Genomic DNA, 18,214 nt, shown 5'->3' with positions numbered 1-18,214 from the left:
TAAATGTCGTATTTGGATGGACAGCTGTATCGAAGCCTGTCACATCTGAGTGAACCAGCAGGTCCCTCAGATTGCGGCCACGTGAATAACACGTCAGAGGCCGTACTGATTTAAACACAGGGAGTTTGCTATCAGTGGCCACAATTGACCATAAGGCTTTACTGGCAATGGGGACAACCATGCTGGAAGTGTCAAATTTAGTGATAAAAGGAAAAACGTTTTCACGTTTTTTACTTTTTGGTTTAAGGAGATCGGCTCTAGATAATTTAAGAGCACGATCCTTACAGCACAGTAAATTTTTTAAGAGGTATCCCCTAGTATGGAATTTTTCAACAATCAAATCCAGTTCATCATTGATTTTGGATGGGTCATTGCATATCCTACGCGCCCGTACCATCTGCGAGTACGGGAGACCATTTTTAAGTTGAGGAGGGTGATGACTGCTAGAGAGTAGGAGGGTATTCCGATCGGTCGGTTTTCTAAATACTGATGTCATTATTTTACCCTCAGACAGAGAGATTTTTACATCAAGAAAGTCTATAGACTCACCACTAGTTTTAAAGGTAAACTTAATGGGCGTATCTGCCACATTAATCTCATTCATCATAGTATTGAATAGCTCTTCTCCCCCGGTCCAAAACATAAATAGGTCATCGATGTATCTGCAGAACGTCTGAATGTGCTGGCCAAAACGATGTTTAAAGAAAAATTCATTCTCAAAATTAAACATAAAAACATTAGCATAGGCCGGAGCGACCGCCGCCCCCATAGCACACCCAGACGTCTGCAGATACATCTTCCCATCAAACAAAAAATAATTTTTGGTAAGAACCAATTCCAATAGCTGTAAATACAGTGTAATATTGAAATCAAAGCAGGAAAGACCATTGAGAAAATCGCTCATAGCAGATAAGCCTAATTCATGTGGGATGGATGTATATAAACTGGACACATCCATCACACACATGATAGTGTGTGGTTGCAAGTCAGGAGTTAAGGCAAGGGCATTCAAGAAACTGGTGGTATCTTTAAGAAAGTGGGGCTGGGATGTCACATGGGGCTGAATCAGCATATCCAGAAGCTGAGATACCGGTTGATACAAACTCCCCCTGGCAGAGATAATTGGTCTACCAGGGGGGTTTTGTAATGCTTTGTGGATTTTAGGAAGTGAGTATAATACCGGTATCACAGGATCCTTTACCTTGAGAGCAGCAGCACATTTCGAATCAATAGGCCCATCACACACTGAAACATCAATTAAACGGAATAATTCCAATTGGAATTCTTTAGTGGGATCAGATGAAAGAGCAAGATACACAGTATTATCCGCCAGCTGGCGGTACAATTCAGCCTTATACTCACATAGATCCTGAATCACTATACCGCCCCCCTTATCGGCGGGGCGGATAGTGATGGTCCTATCAGAACTCAAGGTTTTAAGGGCATCACTTTCAGCACGAGAGAGATTACAGTGTATCGGCTGATTTGCCGCATTAAACCGTACCATAGAATCATTCATTAAGCGAGTATAAGTCTTAATAGATGTATTGGTGCTTGGAGGGTCATAGGTAGATAATCGTTGCCGTCTAATGAATGCACCTGTAACACTGTTGTCCTGTGTTGATACAGAGTTCTGGAAATGTTCCTTAAGCCTCATATTTCTTCCCAACCGATGGAGGCTGCACTGCCATTCAAAGTCATTATGTGTAGTAGTAGGAATGAAGGCTTCTTACGTGACTGCTCTGACGGGTTGCCATGGAGGCGGGAGACGCGTGTGTGAGCCGCGCCCCCGTACATGTGTTAACGCGCTCAGTAGTTACGGTAATCCATTGGCTACAGTGTACTCTGACGTCAGGACCGTGGGACGGGTTGCTATGGCAGTGGACGCTGTGTGTGTGAGAGACACGAGCGTCACTGCTATGCGCCCTGCCTACAGGTGTTCTGAGAGTCAGGTGAGGGCCTGAAGGGGCGTTTTGGCGCTAAACTGACTGCTATTTATACCTTGTCTGTACTATGCTGTATATGCTATTGCCTCTTGATAAAGGGGTATGAAAACCCCGAAACGAGCCGTTGGGGCTATGCAATAAATTCGAAGTTCTACTTCTTTTTGAAACTTTATGCTGCAGTGACGTGTTTTCCTGTTCTCAAGGATCCCGACTACTACCTATTATACAAAGGCACGCAGCGCACTTGTACCTTTCTTCGTGGGAAGTGCCGGTCCACAAGCTGGATATTGAGAGACGACCTGTTGGCTGTCTTAAAGGGACAAGGCACCCCTTATTTCTACTTCCTATTTGGAATATTGAACTTTTCCTTCTGTCACTGAGTGGCAGTTGGTTGGATATATTACCACAATGGATTCACCTACTAACAGCGGTTTGGACAATACCTATAACCCAGGTAACACTACATTGCCTAGGGGAGAAACACTCAGTTACACCGCTGAAGAAGCCTCTAACTTTTTGTTTTCTGAACCTCTGCGTGATACTTGCCTCAATGAGGATGACATTTACCAGCGTCTTTTGAAAATGCGCAAACGTGAGATAGACTTTATGCTTCACGGCCAATCCCTTTCCGACTATTACAGAGAAAGACTTATACCTCGCGGCTTTAGGGCACGCAATGTACCAACGATTGGTCGCTCAAGCCCCGAATTCTGCCGCCGCTGGGTGGCAGTATTGAATAAGTGTGGATTCGATTTGATGCTGTTGGTGATCGACCAGGCTGGTCGCGAATTGAAAGTCACCAAAGAGAAAATTGAGGTCTTTACAACCACCCATGAAGCTATCTTACGTGACAAAGAACATGATAAATTATGGCAAAAACTGAATACCCAGTGTGAGAATTATAGAGCTGAACTACTCCGATTCAAAAAGAACAAACTCCATATTGTCCAACAGGACTACGAAGAGAATACAGTTTACCGCTGGGTTTCAGGTGTCAATAATCCTAAACGCCAATTCAGATCAAGAAATGCCAATACCTGGCGTAATCGCAGAGATAATCGTGACCAACAAAGAGGCTCTTCACAAAGCGACAGCGATTTTGGCTGGCCTGAGTCTGATGACCCATCTGCTGCAAGGCCCCCTTTAGGGGTAGCTACCCGAAAAAGAGGGGGCGTTATATCCAAAGAACCCGCCGCAGCGGCCAAAATGAAAGGCTCTTTAAAAGCAACAGGCAAGAAGAACAGCTAATCTTCAACCTGTCCACCAGATCCCTGTCTGTTACTGAGGTACAAGTTCTCAACAAAGGACTTTCCTTCATTCCTACTACTACACATAATGACTTTGAATGGCAGTGCAGCCTCCATCGGTTGGGAAGAAATATGAGGCTTAAGGAACATTTCCAGAACTCTGTATCAACACAGGACAACAGTGTTACAGGTGCATTCATTAGACGGCAACGATTATCTACCTATGACCCTCCAAGCACCAATACATCTATTAAGACTTATACTCGCTTAATGAATGACTCTATGGTACGGTTTAATGCGGCAAATCAGCCGATACACTGTAATCTCTCTCGTGCTGAAAGTGATGCCCTTAAAACCTTGAGTTCTGATAGGACCATCACTATCCGCCCCGCCGATAAGGGGGGCGGTATAGTGATTCAGGATCTATGTGAGTATAAGGCTGAATTGTACCGCCAGCTGGCGGATAATACTGTGTATCTTGCTCTTTCATCTGATCCCACTAAAGAATTCCAATTGGAATTATTCCGTTTAATTGATGTTTCAGTGTGTGATGGGCCTATTGATTCGAAATGTGCTGCTGCTCTCAAGGTAAAGGATCCTGTGATACCGGTATTATACTCACTTCCTAAAATCCACAAAGCATTACAAAACCCTCCTGGTAGACCAATTATCTCTGCCAGGGGGAGTTTGTATCAACCGGTATCTCAGCTTCTGGATATGCTGATTCAGCCCCATGTGACATCCCAGCCCCACTTTCTTAAAGATACCACCAGTTTCTTGAATGCCCTTGCCTTAACTCCTGACTTGCAACCACACACTATCATGTGTGTGATGGATGTGTCCAGTTTATATACATCCATCCCACATGAATTAGGCTTATCTGCTATGAGCGATTTTCTCAATGGTCTTTCCTGCTTTGATTTCAATATTACACTGTATTTACAGCTATTGGAATTGGTTCTTACCAAAAATTATTTTTTGTTTGATGGGAAGATGTATCTGCAGACGTCTGGGTGTGCTATGGGGGCGGCGGTCGCTCCGGCCTATGCTAATGTTTTTATGTTTAATTTTGAGAATGAATTTTTCTTTAAACATCGTTTTGGCCAGCACATTCAGACGTTCTGCAGATACATCGATGACCTATTTATGTTTTGGACCGGGGGAGAAGAGCTATTCAATACTATGATGAATGAGATTAATGTGGCAGATACGCCCATTAAGTTTACCTTTAAAACTAGTGGTGAGTCTATAGACTTTCTTGATGTAAAAATCTCTCTGTCTGAGGGTAAAATAATGACATCAGTATTTAGAAAACCGACCGATCGGAATACCCTCCTACTCTCTAGCAGTCATCACCCTCCTCAACTTAAAAATGGTCTCCCGTACTCGCAGATGGTACGGGCGCGTAGGATATGCAATGACCCATCCAAAATCAATGATGAACTGGATTTGATTGTTGAAAAATTCCATACTAGGGGATACCTCTTAAAAAATTTACTGTGCTGTAAGGATCGTGCTCTTAAATTATCTAGAGCCGATCTCCTTAAACCAAAAAGTAAAAAACGTGAAAACGTTTTTCCTTTTATCACTAAATTTGACACTTCCAGCATGGTTGTCCCCATTGCCAGTAAAGCCTTATGGCCAATTGTGGCCACTGATAGCAAACTCCCTGTGTTTAAATCAGTACGGCCTCTGACGTGTTATTCACGTGGCCGCAATCTGAGGGACCTGCTGGTTCACTCAGATGTGACAGGCTTCGATACAGCTGTCCATCCAAATACGACATTTAAGAAACCAGGGTGCTACAAATGTCCTAAGTGTGAGACGTGCAAATTTATGATTGCCACCAATAAGTTTAAACATCCACATTCAGATAGAACATACCAAATTAGACATGTATTATCATGCGACTCTCAATTTGTTATTTATGCTATCATTTGTCCTTGTGGCTTATTTTATATAGGCATGACATCGAGGAAATTTAAAGAAAGGATGGGGATGCATAGGTCTTCTATTAAAGCTGCTCTACTTGGCAAAAAAGCCGACCAACCTGTTGCCATTCATTTTAAGGAATTTAATCACCCCATTGAATCACTTCGATATCTGGCTTTTGATCACATTCCACCACTGAATCGTGGGGGTGATCGAATGAAACGTTTATTGAAGCTTGAAGCCGTGTGGATTCATCGGCTAAATAACGTTGCACCCCATGGCCTCAATGAAAGGATTGTCTGGAGTACCTTTATGTAATGTTTACCTTTATGCTTTTGCTGATTTTGTAATTCGATACACAGTAAATTATACAACTGTGTCTGCTCTTTTTTGATATCCATGACTGTGATATATATCTTGATATATTTCTGTGTAGTAATAAATTTTTTCTACTTGCTTCACCGATGGTGCCCTGCGATTGGTGCCTTTGGTGCCGGCTACTGCACTATGCCACTGGTGTGAGAAGTGGCCTGGTGCGGTGGGGGGTACCACTGTGCTCTGATCGCGGGGACCTGAGGTGTTTTTATGTTATGTTTACGGTGTCGTTGTTGTGGTTTGGTGGGAGGGCGGAGCCAGGGTGTGAGACTTGCTCCGTTCCCCCACTGCGTCTGCACCGCTGACACCAAGTTTTTTGTTTTAGATTTATCACTGTACGTATGTATGTAATTTTTCTGCAGTTTTGCACAGTATATATATGATCGCTGTAACGTCCCGTTCTGGCTGATGGCTTCTTACGTGACTGCTCTGACGGGTTGCCATGGAGGCGGGAGACGCGTGTGTGAGCCGCGCCCCCGTACATGTGTTAACGCGCTCAGTAGTTACGGTAATCCATTGGCTACAGTGTACTCTGACGTCAGGACCGTGGGACTGGTTGCTATGGCAGTGGACGCTGTGTGTTTTAGAGACACGAGCGTCACTGCTATGCGCCCTGCCTACAGGTGTTCTGAGAGTCAGGTGAGTGCCTGAAGGGGCGTTTTGGCGCTAAACTGACTGCTATTTATACCTTGTCTGTACTATGCTGTATATGCTATTGCCTCTTGATAAAGGGGTATGAAAACCCCGAAACGAGCCGTTGGGGCTATGCAATAAATTCGAAGTTCTACTTCTTTTTGAAACTTTATGCTGCAGTGACGTGTTTTCCTGTTCTCAAGGATCCCGACTACTACCTATTATACAAAGGCACGCAGCGCACTTGTACCTTTCTTCGTGGGAAGTGCCGGTCCACAAGCTGGATATATATATATATATATATTTTTACACATAACAGCCTGCTCCCGCTCATTACATATGCACTAGCGGGAGCAGTGCAGCGGCTCCCTACCTGCGTCCCCTGCCAGCTCTCCCGGGGGGACAGCTTGTGCTGCCTGTGTCCCAGGGAGCCCTCCTCCCCCCCACACATTCCGGTGCAGACAGGGAGACTTCCATCTCCCTGCCTGTCACCGCCCCCCGGCTCCCTGCGGCAGCATTGAATAGTGTGACAGGGAGGGCTGGCAGCAAATGCTCCAGCCCTTCGGAACGTGGCGAATGTGCAGTGAATCCTAAACCGGATTCGCTGCACATGCCGAAAATCATCATTGAATACTGCCCCATGAGTATGGGCCTTATTCTGGTCAGTCACTCTGACCCCTTCGTTCGCAAGGGGTCCGATGTTCGGCGCATGCGCAGCAGCCTTTCTGCGCATGTGTATAAGCTGGGTACAACTCGGCGAGAAGTCTGGTCGCCGAGTCCACGCTCCCAGCATTAGCATATGTGCATGCCCTGCATTTCATGGGCGTTCCCATTAAAACACTGGGCGTACATATGCTAATGCGGTCGTGACGCACGTGCAGGGGGCGGACAGCTGACATAGCCGGATGTCAGCTGCCTACCTAATTCCCTGCATTTCTTTGCTCATTTGTACGAGTGGTCTGGGTCACCCTTACATATGTGTGCACCTTCCCCATCATTCAATGGTCGGAGACCTTCGAAAGTTGGGGGAAGTTCCCACTGGCATGTGAATGGATGTTCATGTAAATCATCCGTTCACAAGCCTTGCGAACAAATTTGGCCTGTTAATGGGTGGTGCGGGCTAACCATTCGCAAGGTGGGGTTTGGATCATTCGCAAGGGTGTGTGCACGCGTCCAAACAAATGAACCAGAATAAAGTCCTATGTGGGGATAAGCAGTACAAGTAAAGATTGTGAACTAGAAATTGAGTATACTGCTGTGGAAGTGCAACAGGATGAGGATGATATGTATCTGTAGCTAATGAGGATGTTGTTGATGAGCCTTTTTATGTCAACATTACAAGTCAGCCATCAGTGGCGATATTTCTTACCCCTCATAAAAATAAGACCAATGTTGTGAATGGGTACAAGACAAAAAAAACACTGGTTTTGAGTGGAATTATTTTTAAACATTTCTTGATAACAATTTTCAAGCCATCTGTAATGTTTGTAAGACAAAATACGTAGAGGTAGGGACGTTAACCATCTAGGAACCTGCTACCTGTTATTTACAGCAAGTTCATGTATGTTATTTAACAAAATCTAAAAAATGCCTGTGAAATAATAACAAGTAGTCCATCATCAGCTACCAGCATTTTGGACGAGTGCATGAAATCTCCACCACCAACAACCTCGCCATTAGTGATCAGTGAGAGCCCAAACAAACCAAGCAATTCATCCACAAAAGTGGCAGTCCATTGAAGTGCTTAGTTTGTTAAACTGTGCATGCCCTTTTTCATAGACAAAATATAGGTGGGTGGAACGGGCCAAGAACAATTATATCTTGCACGACTTTTCTTTCATGGTGGCTATTGGTAACTGTCTTTCTGCATAGACTAAAATTTTTATTGGTTAATGCTCTAATACAGAGGTTCTCAAACTGTGTGCCGTGGCATCCTGCGGTGCCACGGAGTCCTTTCAGGGGTGCTCTCGGTTGGTGATCCAGGACCAATTCAAATTACCCAGAGGGTGGTTGTGGCAAAACCAAAACATGTGGGTCCGCACACATCGCTAGTGTAATAGCCCGATGTCACTGTTATTGTTGCACTCTGTATTCCATTTTGCAGGCTAAATCATCCTACTAAAATATACATTTATTGTTTTAGTGTCAATGCTCAATCTCCAGTAGATGACAAGCAAGACCCTCATCCTGGTCGGTCTCCTTCCCTAAGCAGAAGTGGTTTAAAAGACAGAACTTCAAGGTATTTTGATATATATCCTATAGCCGTAAAATATTGTTGCAGGTATTTACAAATAAAGCTCTATTATTTTTCTCATTCGCATATTCGTCATATAATTTTCTAAAAAACTATGTGGAGGAGCAAGGGTTCTCAAAATACTTTCTATAAAATCAGCCCAGTTATAGTGTTTTCACCATCGATGGTGGCCCACTGATAGTGAACATCGGTGGAAAGCCCCTGGTGGTTAGTACCAGCCATGGATAGTGGTGGCTGCAGGTGCTATCTGCGCTTATGATAAGCTAAGCATTCTTGGTTAACCATTAATATTTTTACCATTGGCTATAAACCTGTCTACCATCGATGGACATCCCTGTTTGTTTGTTTGTTTGATTGAGACCAAAATGTATCTAAGTTTCTGCTATGTATAATTGGGGTTGATAAAATTCTGATCAGGATCAATCGGAAGTCAATCTAGACAGACAGAAAACCTGGTCACCCGATGACTGCAATTCTCCAGCATGAAGTCCTCTATGTGATATCGGTCCATGCCACCAGATCCATCCAGCCATGTAAGCGGTCACACTGGGCAATGAGCGTGTTCCTATATAGCAGGGCTGGGCAACACCGGCCCTCCAGATGTTGATGAACTACACATCCCAGGATGCTTTGCCTTAGTTTTGCTATGTGGCCATGCTGAAACTGATGCAAGGCATGCTGGGATGTGTAGTTCATCAACATCTGGAGGGCCGGTGTTGCCCAGCCCTGCTATATAGCATGAGTACACTACATGCTGCAGACACTGCCAGCATCTGACGGTGAGCTATCTCACTGTGCGCCCAGCTATCATTTTACTTTCCATGCGCCACCCAAGGAACCAGAGCATATGTAACACGGTGCTCCTGGCAGATGTTTCTGCTTTATGCTAAGTAATGGAAACCGTGTGTGTTTAAATCATGTACTGTTTTCTAGAGCACCCACGTATCCTCTGCTGAAAGACATATGCGCAGTGTCAGATGATTCTTTTTCCTGAATTCACAGATCCCTAAATAGAAGCACATGTGGTCTGTAACCGTAGGGCAGCGTGTCGTAGCTTTCAGGGCAGCCCATTAGCCTCTACAGGGATCCCTGCTCTATAAACATGCAATGCGTTATTAAATACCGTCCATTGGAAATATGTCAGATTTTTGATGTTCATATTTTTGGGGTGCATATTATTAATCTGAAAGGTTATTTAAATATATTTATCACCAAAATGTAGCCAGCTGTCATACCCAGGATTTGCTGCCATTTATTTTTTCTGAATTAAGGGGGTTATTCTGATTTATTCGTATCACCCGTGCGCACGCACCCAAGACTGCGGGTGGCGGGCGTGGGGCATATATTCGCACCCATGGGAATGCTAATTGTTTCAAACCCTGGGTGTACCCATGGAAATCACCCCGTGATGTTGGTGCCAGGGGCGAACAGCTGACATCACTGGACACAGCCTGTGAACTAATAACATACTAGTGACATCACTCATGTCTCATTTCCTGCTACTTCCCTCAGGTCCTGGAGACCGTATAGCCTGAACATTGGTGGGTTCTGCCTACAAAATGACTGCTGACATATTGACAGGTTAACAATTACATTACATATCATCATTGAAGAGAGATACAGAACCAACCAATCAGCTGCTACCTTATATTTTATCATTGCGATTGAAAAAATGACAGCTTTGATAATCTCCTCCGATAGTCATGCATACAAATAGCTGAGCCCTATATAAACATGAATTAAGGTATTTCTGTTTGTTTAGCTCTTTGCCACACAGACCATCATGGTATTTCTTGAATGTTGGAAGGTGACAAAAGACTGTGAGGTCAATTTACTAAGCCATGGAGAGAGATAGGCTACCAAAAACCAGCTCCTCACTGTGCTAAATTACATCACTGTAGAACCCCCCCCGCGCGCACGCTTCGCAAAGCCTGTAATACTAACATTGTAAAGCAGGGGGCGGGGCCACAGTGATGCAATCGCGACTCAACGCCCCTGGGCTGCCCCCTATTTATCCACCATGCCCCCCCTGGTGTGTGTCTAGGCTGCTCCCTCCTAAAAGCCACAAAGTAGGCAAGTATGACTGTATCTCACTCGTTCGGGCAGCATACCAATGTTGGGCGTATATGCAGAACCATTTCTGTACGCATGGATAGTGAGAACTCGGCGAGAAGTCCGGTTGCCGAGTGCTCGCTCCTGGCCTTCCGAGCAGGGGGTGGAGAGGGGCATTGCGGCCTGATCAGGGTCATTACCATACGCGCATGCCCTGTGTTTCGTGGGCGTTCCCATGAAAACACAGGGCGTGTGTATGGAAATGCGGTCGTAATGTGCGTGCGGGGGGCAGACAGCTGACTTAGATGTCAGCTGCCCGCCCATATCCCTGCTTTTCTGCGCTCATATGTAGGAGTGGTCTAGTCAACTCGTGCATGGGCGAGCGCTTTCCACATTATTCGAATGATGGGGGAGGTTCCCACAGGCATGCGAATGGATGTTCACATAAAACATCCGTTCGCATGCCGAGCGGCCGAATTCGGTGTGCGAATTGGCGACGCGGGCGATCCATTCTCTGGGCGGGGTTTGGTACATTCGCTTTGGCCCGTGCACATGTCCGAGCGAAGCAATCTGAATATGGCCCTATATATTTATAAGGAATTATTGCAAATGAATAGGACATTCTACATTTTACAGATACAAATAAGTCTTGTACATAGTTCCTGGAACACAACAGCAATTGTTATTTTTTTTATTGTTTTTTAAATCGATCAGAACTGACCTTTACGAAATTAAGCCCTTGGAGAGAGCTACAACGGAGAGAGTTACAGTCATACTTGCCTACTTTGTAGCTGCTCCCCCCAGAAGAGGGCAGCCTAGTCACACAGCGAGGGAGCGTGGTGGATAAATAGGGGGGCAGTCTGGGGCTGAGGAGACACCATTGCATCATTATTGCCCTTTTACAATGACAATTTTACATGCTTTCTGATTTGGGGAACATGGCTACAATGACACGATTTAGTGGCAGTAAACGTGAAATGATGGGGGAGATCGGTGGGTGGCAACTAGATGCGGGAGACTTGCCCTCTTTTATTGTTGGCTGAGAAATGCAGGCAGGGGAGGGTATTGGTCGGCAGATTTGGACATTGTTATGTGCAAGTTATTAATTGACTACAGTGATAGGACCTTGTGGGATCTGGACATTTCCCTGACACAGGTCTGATTTGTCTACATTGGCTCAGCAGGATACATACTGTTAAATTCAGCCATGAATTTGAATGTATATAGACCTTAATGTGTGTGACAATGTAACTAGCATTGGGATCAGAAATCAGCAATCGCTACAAGGAGTACATGCCCATATGTTTAGGGCTGTGCTCATATTGAATATCTTCTTTTATGTACGGAAAATGGTATTAAAACTGTGATGAATAAAATTCCTTATAGCAAAGGGAAGAGTAAGGCGAAGAAGGAGGAAGAAAAGACAAAGGAGGAAGATGAGGTGGCCCAGATACAAGTTCTGCAAGAGCCTTCTCCCGACACCACACATTGGTTTCCACCATATGATCAAGAATTAGTTGACTATATCTCAGAGGCATCTAAAACGATCCTTCCGCTCCCCCATCTTAAGGAGCAAGTTGTCGCTTTGGCTCAGTAAGTAAAATGCGACCTCAAAAATTATTTCATCTAAAGAATAACAAAATACAAACAACTTGTAATTTTTTGTGTTTTGTAATATTTTTTTTACCCATACTTACCTGGTCCCCCGACATCCACGATGGCCTTCAGGATCCTCTTCAGCGGCATCTCTGGTCCGAGGAGTGCATTGCGCGAGTTCCCGGGCATGCCCGCGCAATGCACCTCCGGGACCGGAGATGCCACTGAAGAAGTTTCTGAAGGCCACCGTGGACATTGGGGGACGAGGAAAGTATGAAAAAAAGGTACGGGGGAACCCCCAAAAAACAACAAAATATTCTGGAAGAACCACGGTTTTCGAAATATTTTGGTTTTTGGAATACACGGATAAGGGAGACCTGACCTGTACTACAAGATGCTTACCATAAATTGGGCAAAACCAAGACTTGCTTAATCACTCTATATTACTGGCTATACATTATGCACATATTTTCCGGTTGCACGTATTATCAGCAGATTGGGCAGAAAGTCTCATATTGTAACTACTGTATGTGCAACCAGTCAGAGATGACTAGACAGTTGGGCATGAGAAATCCTCCAACATGCCTGACAGATAAGATCATTGGTCAGCTGTATTGGGCAATGTATGCGTGCCGCAGCCCACTGGCCAACATTTCTCCTGTTCATGTATGGGGGGTGTAAATGCACTGGCCACACCCACACAGCACTGTCCACACCCACACAGCACCGGTCCTAGCACTTCCTCTTTTCAATAAGATGGCCGTTATTCTGGTTCTATCTCTTGCCATTTCCTAATTTTTATATGAGAAAGTAACTAATGCCAAACCAATTGCTGGCAATTGCGTCACTTTTCCTCTGTGCTCTAAATTGATTGTAGACATCCCCCTTTGTGAAATTGGACAGCGCAACTTATGGTGTTGTACCCCCAGCAGCTCACAATCATTAAGGGTGTCCTACCTTCTTACAAGAAGATAACTATGGTTTAAAAATTGTAGGGTGCTCTAGGATACTTCTATACAAGGGGCGGGATGTTCTAAACCAGAAATGCGGTAAAAACCCTGTTATCTAGTTTTTACAGCATTTCTGTATTCTCTAACCCCCCTCCGCAGTGTGGGCTTCTTACCACAGCGCTGTGTGAGGGATCCTTCACAGATCCCTCTCAGTATGCCCTGCGGCCGGCTCCGGCTCCGGCACTCTGATCATGCACAGATGGACTCCCGGGTCTCAGACCCGGAAGTCCAGCGCCGGCACCGCATCGCAAGGTCCCTTGCTTTAATAAATCGCATATGTTAGAGCATATGCGATTATTAACAATGCAGTACCCGGCGTAGGGGGGCGTTAGAGGGCTGCGGATGTTAGAACATCCCACCCAAAGTCACAACTACCTTAGGTGCAGGGAGTACAGCTGCTATGGGGCCCAGAGTTGAGTGGGGCCCACCTTCCCTGTGCAAGTTACATGTGTCATATACATATATCACCATTGGTTGGTATACAGGGGCCCTTACAAACATTTGCTATGGGGCTTACACATATCTAGTTATGTCCTTGCTTGTATATGAAATATATATTGGATAATAGTAATTTGTCCTTTTTTTTTGTCCTCTATATATCAGAGGACTACACAGTATTTATAACATACTATAATTTCAGGGTTACTTGATGCTCTTTATCATGAAAATCAGCTACAGGGAAGGGGATTTATTACGGAAAACAACAATTAGTAGTGAACAATATACAGTATCGTAAAGCACGAGAGGCACAATTGTGACGATCAAAAATAGAAATCTCTTAATTTTGTAGGTTAAGTATTGACACAAAGGATTAACCAAGCAGTCATTCTTTATCCTAACCCTGCACTGATAAACCTCCGTTCCCTGCGTAACTACATAATCATTATATTCGCTTAATTTGTACAGGCTTCAAAATAAAATTGATTTCATTTTAAGCTTTTATGTCGGCTTTTAATCTCACGTAAAATGCAGTTGAACAGGAAAGATGCTTCCATGCCTGCATACATTACCATTTTAATTCATTTAATGATCTGCACATAATTGCAGCAATCACTCAACGGCCGTTTGCGTAATGCTACTTTTGTTTTTTGATGACACTTGAAAAATGTCACCAAATTCTGAAAAGTGACGGATCTGCTTACATTTCATGAAGGCTCGTTGCCGAGAAGATGGGTGGCCCTATTGAGAGAAGTCAACTGCATGAATTCAGCTGGGAGCTCCATATAAGTGAACTCAAATATGAGCGAAGGTGCAATGTGATACCCATTGGGAAGATTAAGAAAGGGATTTTCTACCATAGAGCTCTGCTCTTCAAGGTATGCACACCATGTTATTTTGTCTACCTGTTATGACAACAGCGGTCCCAATTTTCTTTTTATCATGTGGAACTTTTTTTAAAAAAAAAATTAAAGGGACAATCATTTTCAAGGCAGAACCATGCCTTGTAAATGATTGCCCCTTTAAAAAAACATTCGAGTTCGGCTGACATCCGATTACTGCAGTCTGTAGATGAAGGACTTTTGGCAGTACCTAGGATCTCCCGTAATTCATCTGGGGGTCGAGCTTTTAGCCATTCAGCTCCGACTTTATGGAACTCACTTCCCCGCACAGTTCGAGAGACCCCCACTCTAGAATGCTTCAAAAACAGACTCAAGACTTTCCTATTTATTCAAGAGTTTCCTTCAGTTCCTTAAGTATTGTTTATGAAAAGCTTTTCTTTACTTCGGTGTTCCTGTACTGTATTACATTCATTCTATTTGTTAAACGCCTTGAGTCCTATTGGAGAACGAGCGCTATATAAATACAATTATTATTATTATTATTATCCCACTGAACTCGGACGCTATTACATCTGACCCCTTGTGTTTTTTTGCTTTATAAAGTCATATATATTATCATATCTATTGTTAAGGCTGATAAGCTGTGGTGTCGTGTTATAATATTGAAGTGCTCTTACAGTTCATTTATTCTAATTCTAATAATTCCATACCACTTATTGTAAATTTTAGACCTAGGTATGGACTCAACTATCCCGAAAGTTGAAAAAAAACATAAAAAAAAAGGAAAAATTAAATAATTACTATTATTAAGAAGTATATATATGAGAACTTGGAGAGAGATAACCTGAACATAAAGTACCATCCAACTGCCATGTTACATGCTGTTAGAAAAATGCCATTTAGGAGCGGAATGGTTGGTAGGTTATCTTTCTCCACTTGATCATTTTCCTAGCTTTCATAAATCTCCCTCCTAGTGACAAAGACATGATGACCATCCATTTTCTCTGGGTGTGGTATCTTTTTTTTTTTTTATTTTATTTTTTTGAGGTCTCAAACATTTAATAGAAAAATATATACCATCAGGGAAGGTTCTAAAGGCACTCTACACATCCTATATTATAAACATCTTGCACTGCTCCTCACCTCTATGAGGGGAATTATGTGCCAGTGACCACTAGATAGCGCCAGATGGAGCAATTCAAGTGTTGTTCCAGTCAGGCACATACAGCAGGAACTGATATTACGGTCCTTGTTGTTCCATCATTTTGACATACAGGTAACTAGTTGGCAATATCATATATTACATACAAGTACTAAATATATATAAGGTTACAGGATAGACGATAGACAATCACTAATGTTCGACAGTGACAAGGTCGACACAGAAAAAGGGCCAACATAGCCAAAAGTTCAACACGAACTTATGGTCGTCATTGGCAAGGTCGACAGTCAAAAGCTCGACATGAGTTTTCAGGATTTTTGGGTGTGGTATCATATGTCATCATTCACAATGTCAACACAATAACGTCAATGCCGACATTCAGAATGTTGTGTATTAAATTAACATTATGTTGATGTCAATATTGCGGCTGTCAACATGTTATTTATCAACATTGTGTCAACATTCGGAATATCAACATCATGTCCGGGACCCATGCCTTCTACGAGGGGGCAATAATGGGAAAACAGGGGTACTTTTATTAGCATATAAGTGTGTATTATGCATGTTTTTCCTCCTCCTGCCAGGGAAGGGATCAGAGATCCCTCTCCGGCTAAACTACAATTTGTAGGCTACAATAGATAACACCATTTAAAGGTGGAGTTAGCTGCTGGGACAAGATTGTATAAGCTGTACTTTATAAACTGGCCAAGACCGCAGAGCACATTGAGAATTTTGTGCGCCACAGTATTCAGCAATAGATTCAGTCTATACAGTGATATAAATAATCCAGGGCTCGGGCTATGGTTGCCTTTTTTGGTACTCTTTACCTAGAAGGGCGCCCATCGCGGGCATCGCATGTACTAAAAAATCGCATGCGATGCGACCGACGCGATGCCCGCGATTTCCCATAGGGAACAATGTTAAATGTCCCAATTGACCCGATTTTCCTGTTCAATGTCCCAATTGACCCGATTTTCCATAGGGAACAATGTTAAATGGCCCACAGAGGGCAAATAGGCACCCTGAAGTGTGAAATGCCCCCCCCCCCCCCCCAATTGCTAACGCCACCCCACGATCAACGTCAACCCGAAGCGTGGCGAGCGCAGCGGTACGCGTCCTACGACCTTTTCATATCCCCACTATCTACGTCGGCGTGGAGTTGAGAATAGAAAGTGTGGCGAGCGCAGCGAGCCACCGAGCCCGAAGCGTGGCGAGCGCAGCGTGCCCCGCGAGGGGACGCGGACACCTTCACAGGTATCCGTGTCCCCTCGCGGGCTTCACAGATGTCCGCGTCCCCTCGCCACGCTTCGGGCTCGGTGGCTCGCTGCGCTCGACACACTTTCTATTCTTAACTCCACGCCGACGTGGATAGTGGGAGTATGAAAAGGTCATAGGACGCGTACCGCCGCCCCTCGCGGGCTCGCTGCGCTCGCCACGCTTTGGGTTGACGTTGATCGTGGGGTGGCATTAACAATTAGGGGGGCCATTTCACACTTCAGGGTGCCTATTTGGCCTCTGTGGGCCATTTAACATTGTTCCCTATGGAAAATCGGGTCAATTGGGACATTGAACAGGAAAATCGGGTCAATTGGGACATTTAACATTGTCCCCTATGGGAAATCGCGGGCATCGTGTCGGTCGCATAGCATGCGATTTTTTTGGTCGCATCCGATGCGACCTACGCGATTTTTTTCCCCTAACGATGCCCACGATCAAAATCGTGGGCGCCCTTCTAGGTAAAGAGTACCCCTTTTTTAATGTTGGGAGGTGCACCGTAGCCCAAGTGAAATGTGAGTAGTATAACTGCTGTTGCACGTGTCTGCTGAATGTGTATATTATGGTTATTGCCCATGATGAAGGTGCATCTCCTTGCACCGAAACGGCCGTCGGTATGATTGCTTCTAGGAGTTCCAGGGTGACTTTATACATTATGCTCTCCTCCTCACCGAGCTGCTAAGTATCCCCCTGCTCCTGATATTTTTATGTCTGTTTTTTGCACTTATGCCATTAAAATGATTTTTTGATACTTTTTCACTAAAATCCGGATGCTGCTGGTTTTTTAATACTACATATTATGGTTATTCTGTATGTAGGCTATTGCAGACAGACTTGGCATCGGCTGTTGTCTTATACGGGCTGATTACGGTCGAGCCTGGAACGAAGTCAAATTGCTGGATGTCTCGCCACAAAAAGGAACAAGAGGTCAACCAGAGACTTTCGTTGTGGACTTGATGCACGAACCGGGCCACCTGATGAAACACGGCAGCGTGGAGGCGGATAACTATCAACATATCTGATACAGGAACTTTCTAGACTGTCAAATATTCAATATTTTATTTCAATTGTTTCCTGTATAATAAACTATCCAGATATTTAAGAAATATGGGGGGTATGTTTCTGTAGTAGAACATCTGGATGACTATTAGCTATCGAAGAAACTCTACCGTAAAACATTTCTTTGCTTAACTTTGTCTAGCAGAGAAGGATACATCTACTGGACATTAAAAAGAAAGGGAATTGGGGATATGGGAGCTTCAAAGCGTTCTGCCTACAGTATACACTCTGAGGTCTAACTCCTGTAGCCCCTAAAGATATGGAAATATATAGCTGTTGTACACTGCCTGGTGCTCGCTTGTTGATACAAGCTTTAGATCATAGGCTTTAAAAGGTAAGTAAGGCCCAATGGTGGGGATGGGAATTAGAAAGTCAAATTAACAAATTATAATA

The 18,214-nt window shown here is 44.1% G+C and overlaps 1 protein-coding gene across 1 annotated transcript in view; it reads left to right on the top strand.

The window, feature by feature from the left end:
• ARMC3 (armadillo repeat containing 3) overlaps positions 1 to 17,868 on the top strand; it is an 82,112-nt gene extending 64,244 nt beyond the window's left edge. Inside the window, exons 16-19 of the mRNA XM_083189286.1 lie at positions 8,277 to 8,372; positions 11,826 to 12,032; positions 14,199 to 14,361; positions 17,581 to 17,868. Coding sequence (XP_083045412.1) covers positions 8,277 to 8,372; positions 11,826 to 12,032; positions 14,199 to 14,361; positions 17,581 to 17,784 — 670 coding nt within the window. The 3' untranslated portion in view covers positions 17,785 to 17,868. The remainder of the gene's footprint in view (positions 1 to 8,276; positions 8,373 to 11,825; positions 12,033 to 14,198; positions 14,362 to 17,580) is intronic.
• Positions 17,869 to 18,214: the final 346 nt, after the last annotated feature.

This window comes from Crinia signifera, chromosome 5, assembly GCF_055691185.1.
Source record: "Crinia signifera chromosome 5, ASM5569118v1, whole genome shotgun sequence".
Taxonomy (NCBI): Eukaryota; Metazoa; Chordata; class Amphibia; order Anura; family Myobatrachidae; genus Crinia; species Crinia signifera.
This window is presented reverse-complemented; position numbering and strand designations above follow the sequence as displayed.